Source organism: Octodon degus, unplaced genomic scaffold (genome assembly GCF_000260255.1).
Source record: "Octodon degus isolate 3935 unplaced genomic scaffold, OctDeg1.0 scaffold00281, whole genome shotgun sequence".
NCBI lineage: Eukaryota > Metazoa > Chordata > Mammalia > Rodentia > Octodontidae > Octodon > Octodon degus.
The window spans coordinates 1,626,812-1,634,330 of record NW_004524857.1 but is presented as its reverse complement, the minus strand read 5'-3'; the positions used below and the strand labels follow the sequence as shown (position 1 = coordinate 1,634,330).

General features: G+C 36.1%; 1 protein-coding gene across 1 annotated transcript in view; it reads left to right on the top strand.

The window, feature by feature from the left end:
* Positions 1-7,519, top strand: part of Cfap69 (cilia and flagella associated protein 69) — a 71,687-nt gene that overhangs the window by 7,901 nt on the left and 56,267 nt on the right. The window contains exons 2-4 of the mRNA XM_023707129.1: positions 1,635-1,694; positions 3,629-3,694; positions 5,921-6,030. Coding sequence (XP_023562897.1) covers positions 1,635-1,694; positions 3,629-3,694; positions 5,921-6,030 — 236 coding nt within the window. The remainder of the gene's footprint in view (positions 1-1,634; positions 1,695-3,628; positions 3,695-5,920; positions 6,031-7,519) is intronic.

The window sequence follows — 7,519 nt, the reverse complement described above, 5'->3', positions numbered from 1 at the left end:
TTATCTATATACAATTAGAAAATCAGTTAGAATTAAATAAAAGAAAGAAAAATTTTTGAAAAAATTCCTTGAGAGAATATATGAGTTTGTAATGTCAAAAGACAAGGAAATTATAAACTCCATATATAATGTTATAATGCCTACATAGGAATATAGGAAAATGATAACATCATGCAATACAGCAACCATTGTTGAATTCCTATTATTTTGTTTAGTGAAATTTTGTATTGTTTTTAATGCTTTTTTTTTTTTTTACTATTTTGTATTCTTTAAAAAGAAAAAGAAAAGAAAATATAGGAAATGCAGTTGGTAGTATCAGCACTAAGTGAAATAACATATTTTTGCATGTAAACAAAACCAGAAACATGCAAAATACATATATAGACAGTAGGGATAATCTTTTCAATTTTGAATATTTATAGCATTATAACATCATCTTTACAAAGTCATGTATAAGTAGGCATAAGTATGAAAGCAGGATCAGAAAAAGGAAGTCAAAACAGCTTAAATAGTACACTGAGTCTAAGTAACATTAATATAACATTTTAATTAAAAAGAAAATGTGATTCATCAAAAATATTCATCTTTCCTATAAACACAGCCAAAGTTGCGTTTAAAATTCAGAGATTGCTGTGTTAACATAAGTATGTAAGCTGGATAAAGCGCCTCCTGCCTTCTTTGCCAGTGAGCTTACATGAAATGACTTCCTGGTTGCATATTAGCGGCACTTCCTAAACCGCTGCCAGTACTGTAGGCCAGGTGCTGTGTGCCTGGGATGCCAGAACCAAGAGTCTGTGCCCTCAGGCTGACTCAGGCAGGGAGTAGTAGGAGGGTAAGTCTGTAGAGCCCTTCAGAACAAGGCCACAGAAATCAGGATGGGCGTATGTGTCCAAGGCTCTGTGGAACAAGAGAAAAGGCATTCTTCACCTTCCATCCCTTAGGAAGGCACGTATGACCCTCATCTTGAAGGTCCTATGGGAGTTGGCCAGGAAGGGGACTAGGATTGCAACCTCACAAGTGCTAAGAAGTGTTAGCAGGGAGTCATTCAGTGTTTCAGCCAGGTGTTAGTGTTGAGCTTTATTACTTTAGCCATAGGGACAATGCAGAAGGGTACAAGAATGGAGGCAAGGGACAACAGCAGTAAACATACACAGCTCCGTCAACAGATGGGAACTGAACTGCATCAGTCATGGGATGGGCTCCCAAAACCCTAGAGACGTGGACTGTGACTTCTGAGGTTCTTGTCCTCTACTGCCGATGAACAAAAGAATGCTGTTGCCGTATCCTCTATCCGCACGGGCAAGCTCAGCCTAATGCACACCCACGCACGATGCTGTGTAATTTTATTTCCCACAGCACACAAGCGCCATTATTTCAATGTTCTCTTGGCTCTTTTAGGGCGGTTTAAATTTAAAAACATTAAGATGATAAGATAATACTAGAATTCAGAAAGGTGAGGCTTTTTTCCTCTAAAATTCCTTCCCCTTCCTATAAGGCCTCATCTTCTTCATCCTCCCTTATGTTATTGTTGTAGGGATCTTTAAGTTACTAAGGAGGCACATTGTAAAACTAGTATGCTTGATATGATTCCTTAAATTTTTATGATACAGAATACTAAAAATTATATTTTTTAGGGTGCATTCAAGCCTATGGACCTTAATCATGTCATCAAACTCCTTGAAGAAAGTGATAAAGTGAGTAAGCATTGAGAATTAATCTGCTACATACTTCCAAACTTTTATTTCTCTGAATGGTAACATACTTACAGCCAAGTGTAAGTCTCATTTATCTCTTTTTGTGGAAAACATTTCAAACAGTGCTTTGTAAAATTTGTTGTTGTTGTTGTTGTTCTGCTGGAGTTTACCACCAGGGCCTCCTACAAGCACTTCACTACTGAGCTACAGCTGTAACCCTTTTTAAAATTTTGAGGCAGGGTCTCACTGGTTTCAGATTTATGAGCCTCCTCATTCAGCTGCCCAAGTAGCTTGAATTTACACATTTGTGCCATCCTGCCTTGTCTTAAAATAGTACATATCGTAAATTCAGGAATTGTTTAAATTTAACATGAATATATTTAACCAGATAGGGAGGCCAAAGAGGAGTTGCTTTTATGGGTGGACAAATCCATGATGGCTGTACATAGAAGGATTCCTAAGAATACACAAAAGGTCACTTAACCTCTGTCAACTGCTTGCCATCAACTAGGACTGGAGGAGAGAGGTGGTGCAGAAGAGGTTTCACAATTTTCTAATACAAATTCCTTATAAAATCAGGGCATATATACAGTCACACGTATGTGTAGAAAATTTATTTTGAGAGAATTCTTTATAGACTGTAATGGAATTAAAATTGTTTCAGACACAAGCTCAGAACTGGCAAGTTAGGTTTCAAGAAAAAAAAAAAGTAAACATATGTTCATCCTTGTTCACTCACCACGCTCTTCGGCGGCCCAAGCATTGACTAAATGCCTAAAAGTCAGTACAGACTCCAAAGACATGTACAGCCTTTTCCAAAACAGATTTTACAGTCTTAATAAACACAAAATGGCTTAACTAGACTATAGCCATGGAAATAAAACAGTGTCCAGTAAGTTGTAAGAACAAAATTTAGTCATTTTTTTCCTTTTGTCTCTACTTTCTTAAATAGAAGAAAAATACACATAATTACCAAGATTAATTTATTTTTTGGCTGAGTATTTTATGAAAATTGATTTTTTTTTTTTTGTATTTTAGGGAAGGGTCTACAGAGTGTTCAGGGTCTCACTACTAGATCAGATTCGTAGTGATGCGCCTGTTTACAGCCTCCCAAGAGCTGGGATTACAGGCACATACCACCACCCCCAGTCTCAACTGTTGTCTCAGCATGCCCCAGGAGCAGGGCCAGTATAGCAGGCCCAGGGATTGAACTCCCAGGTCCCTGTGCCTGCTTGTAGGTGCTTTAACCCACTGAGCTATTTGGCCGGCCCTTTTTTTTGTTTGTTTTGTTTTTAATTAACCATGGATGCTTGTTTTTCACATATTCTTGGGCATATTTTAAAGGTTAAAAATATAAGTTTACCAAAACTGAATCCTTATATCCCCACTTTTTAGCGTTGTGCATTTAGACAAAGTGTTTTTGGTGAGCTGCCTATTGAAAAGACAGATAATAATATCCTGGTAATAGAGTCATTCTGAAGACTAGTCTCCATGTGGTGCATGGCATAGAAGAAATGTACAGCACATTTCAACTATTGCTAATGGTATTTCTGGAGAGAGTTACTGCTTTTCTATTAACCTGATTAAAATTTTTAATTTGCTCCCAGCAACTTGGGAGGCTGAGGCTGGAGGCTCATTGCCCGTTTGAGACCATCCTGGGTTACAAAATGAGGTCTAGGCCAGCCTGACCTGCACAGCCAGACCCTGTCTCAACATGACAATCAATCAACCAATCAATTTTAATTTCCTAGTTGAAGTTGAATGGTGGTGGTGGTTGAACTTCACTATTTCAGGAAACATTTTATAATGCTTATAGTAATGTAAGAATAACTTGATAAATTTAATGTTTCTACTTCCTTTTTGTATTGAAGAAAATTTTTAAACTTTCAGCAAATTTTATACATCAAAAGAACTAAATAGAACATTTATTTTAGGGTGATTTAGAAGAAAAACAACTTAAATCTGTCAAGAAACTGGTGCAGTGCTATCAGAATGGATTTGTATCCTTTATATATACATGAATATTTGTTTCACTTATCTTGGAATGGGAGAATTTCTGTTCTAAATGTTTTAGTTTCCTACTGCTGTTTAGTAACCAATCACATACTTAGTGGCTAGAAAGAGTATACATTTGTTATCTTGCAGTTCTGGAGGTCAGAGGTCTGGAATCAGTCTCACTGGGCTAACATCAGGAAACTGGCAGGGCTGGGTCCCTCTGCAGACTCTGGGGAATCTGTGTCCTTGCTGTCGTCCCCTCCACCTCCTGCACAGATCTGATCTGCTCTGCTCCAGCCTTTGCCTCTCAGGACTTCACTCACCTCTGCTTTCATCCTGGCATCCTCCTCTGTTCCCTGACCCTCTGCTTCTCCCTCCTTTTCCCCTTATAAGGAGCCTGGTGATTACACTGGGTTTACCTGGAACTCTAATATGGCATTCCCACCTCAAGATCCTTAATTTAACTACATCAGAAAAGGTCCTATGCCATCTAAGATGACATATTCACAGGCTTCTGAGATTAGGGCATCTTTGGAAAAACCATTATTCTGTTCACTGTACTGTTATTATCTGTGATAATATTCAGAAAAATGGATGCAATTAAGAGGGACAAGTTAAAAAAAATCTTGTTTTTGACAGTCTACGTGGGCAAGTGTACTTCTGATAAACTTCATCACTTCCCTACAGTTAAATGAGATAATGTCCGTGCAAGTGCTTGATAATCTTAAAACACTATGTATTTTTTTTGTTCTGACTGAATATACCACCCTGATCAGAATGTGAAATGAGTGTGTGTCCAAACTTTAAAACTATATATAAGAACCAGTTTGTTGATGTGTGATTTTTAAACATTTACATATGTATACTGCTATAATATACAAGTGTCACAGCAACATTAGATTGGTGAAAAAGTTTTTGTAAGTCCACCATCATTTTCTATATTCATCTTGTTACGAACTAAGAACATACTGTTCCAGAACAGGCAGTAGTAACAGACTCCATTTGATAAATTGACCCAAACTATCGCTGACAGTTATCTGATCTTCTCTCAAGAAACTATCAGCCTAATATTAACTTGTCCCAATGCAGAGCATCTTAAACCATTTCCATTCAGAGAAATGTGCCTTGTAATTTATAAAATATATTTATTTTAGCTTTGGTGTTGTATGGATCTTTTAGATCCCTATGGATAGTAAGCACTGTTTGGCAGAAGCCAAGAACATCCACTAGCAAGTCAGTGTTCCTATGTTAAGCTAACACCTCAGCACTGCCATGATTTTGCTTCAGGTTTGTCCCTTGGAGGAAGATGGATCTATTTCTGAATGCCTTTTAATAGTCTGGCTTTAGAAGCTGTAAAACACTATAAATTAAGTTAGAGTAGTATCTTGGTCACCTGTCTAGGAAATTAATAGAGCTGCATACTTCAAGTGCACTAGCCTCTCTAGATCTTCAGGTAAAAGCAGTTTTTCTTTTAACTGTTCAAATATCCTTTTGGTACACAATCCAATTTAACTGATCATTTTTACAGCTAAGAGCTCCTGGCAGTTACAACTTCCAGTTTTTGGTTGAATCCTCTTATTTCTACCTTCTTTCCAGGAGTTTCTTAGGAAGAAATGGATGAGCTCAGTACATTATCAATGAGTAACTAGCTTTCTACACTAGTTTTAAATAAAATAAAATCCCAATCATTGTAAATCCTGGCTGTTAAGAACAGGAGTTAAATATTAATAAAGAAATGCAATAATCTAGTAGTGGCGGTACGTATCTGTAATCCCAGTGCTCGGAAGGCTGAGGCAGGAGGATCACTATGAGTTTGAGGCCAACCTGCGCTACATAGCGAGACCTTGTCTCAAAAAAAAAAAAAAAAAAAATACAATGAAAAAAAGTTTGGACTGCTTGTTCCAGGGCAGTACTGTATATGTTTGTGCAGATGAGAATGAAGGACATTATTGAGCCAATCATTAAGGTCATCTAGTGTGTTTTTACTCATAGTAGTAAGTTATTGATCAACTGAATACATAGTGTAGTAGTTGGCAATCCAATTCTAAAGTTGTGAGAGGGAAAAATTTCAGTAAGATTTTGGAGACAAAGCTATGTATTGCTAAAAATATAGTTCTAAGTTTTCCATTCTAGATTTCAAAATAAGAATAGTTAAAACTACTTTTAACAAAGTAGATGAAGAGAATGATAATGTTAAAGTTAAAAATATTTCTTAACTAAAAATACTAAAGCCATTAAGGGATTTAGCACAAATATTTAAAATTCTGAATCTGTGTGCAGGAAAAATTAAAAACCAGCACCAGTTTGTAGAATCTGTATGTGATATCTTAAAATTGTGTAGGTAAGTGTTTCTATATTTTGTATTAATTAACATGTAGGATTTTATCATGTCTTACTTTGTATTACAAAATATTAAGCATTCTGGTATAGTAGAGTAATACAGACCTCAGAAAATTTCAGTTTGTGATTGAAGCAGTTAGCAAATATAATAATTTTATTAAGTAGTTTAAGAGTGTTAGACACAAGAATTTAAACAGTATATAGATAAAATATTTTCTTGAAATTGGTTGCTTTCAGAAGCAACCACCTTTACAAAATTTGGTTCTCAAAAATGTATTGGGGACCACAGATATAACTCAGTGGTACAGCACCTAGCAAGCTCCAGGTCCTGAGTTCCACTCTCAGTGCCCTCCCCCAAAAATTAGATGCCATGTGATACTTACTTGATTTCCCAGTTTTGAATGACGATATCACTATTTACGTTTGATACATATTTTAAAATATAGACTTAAGCATATAATATAAAGCAACTATGTTAAAATATAAAGTAGAGAAATATAAAGAATTCCAATATTAATGTGTCTTATCCCTTTCCGCACTAATTTCTACAATCACTCTAGAAACTGAATTGCATATAATGCTTCTTTGCTGCCACACAGTGGCTGACCTAGATATGACCTAGATATGATATCTGAAATGTCACCATTTTTAATTGTGAAGTCTGAATAAAGCACTTAAAAATAATCTATTGAATGCCTACTACCTGACACCTTGCTTTTTTAAAAAATATTTTTATTGAGAAACAAATAGCAATGAGACAGTTTCACAACCAATTACTAGCACATTTTCAAAAATTAATACATTGCATATTGTTGTCTTAGTGGTTATTCATTGTACAAGATGCAGACCTGATATCCTGTCTCAAATACTATTAGAACAAACCTCTGTATTCGTTGAATTAAGATAATGTAGCTGTATATCTATCCTATTTTGAGAATACAGATACAAAATGGTTGTTCATTTGTATCCCCCTTTTTTGGTTAGTTTTGTCAGAGAAGGGCATTCCATTGGCATTTAAATACTGTTGCTTTTGAACAAAGAAAATAAAATAATGGATCCCATGCTTTCAATGAATTAATTGGAAATCTTTACCAACAAGAGATTATATTTCGTACAACACTTTCAGATTTCAAGGCCATGCAAGTCCCAGAAGAGCAAGCTCCTAAGCTCTCTTGTTGACATCAGTGCTCCTGTAGATCTCTGCCCTAGCCATTGCTCTAAAACCTGGGCTAAATGTTTTGTTACAGAATATGACATCTTTTCAACTGCACTCTTCAGGCTTCCTGGTTTTGTAATTATTTTACAAAATTTTACTAATTTCTGCTTGGGATCAGTGTTTCTCTACACGTCTTCCTTACTTGGTTCTCTTTTCAAAACATTTTGGGAGGTAAAAATTTGAAAAAAAAATTTGAAGTCGTCAGGCATGGTGGCACACACCTGTAATTCCAGCCCTGGCAAAGCTGAAGCAGGGTGATCCATGAGTGTAGCAC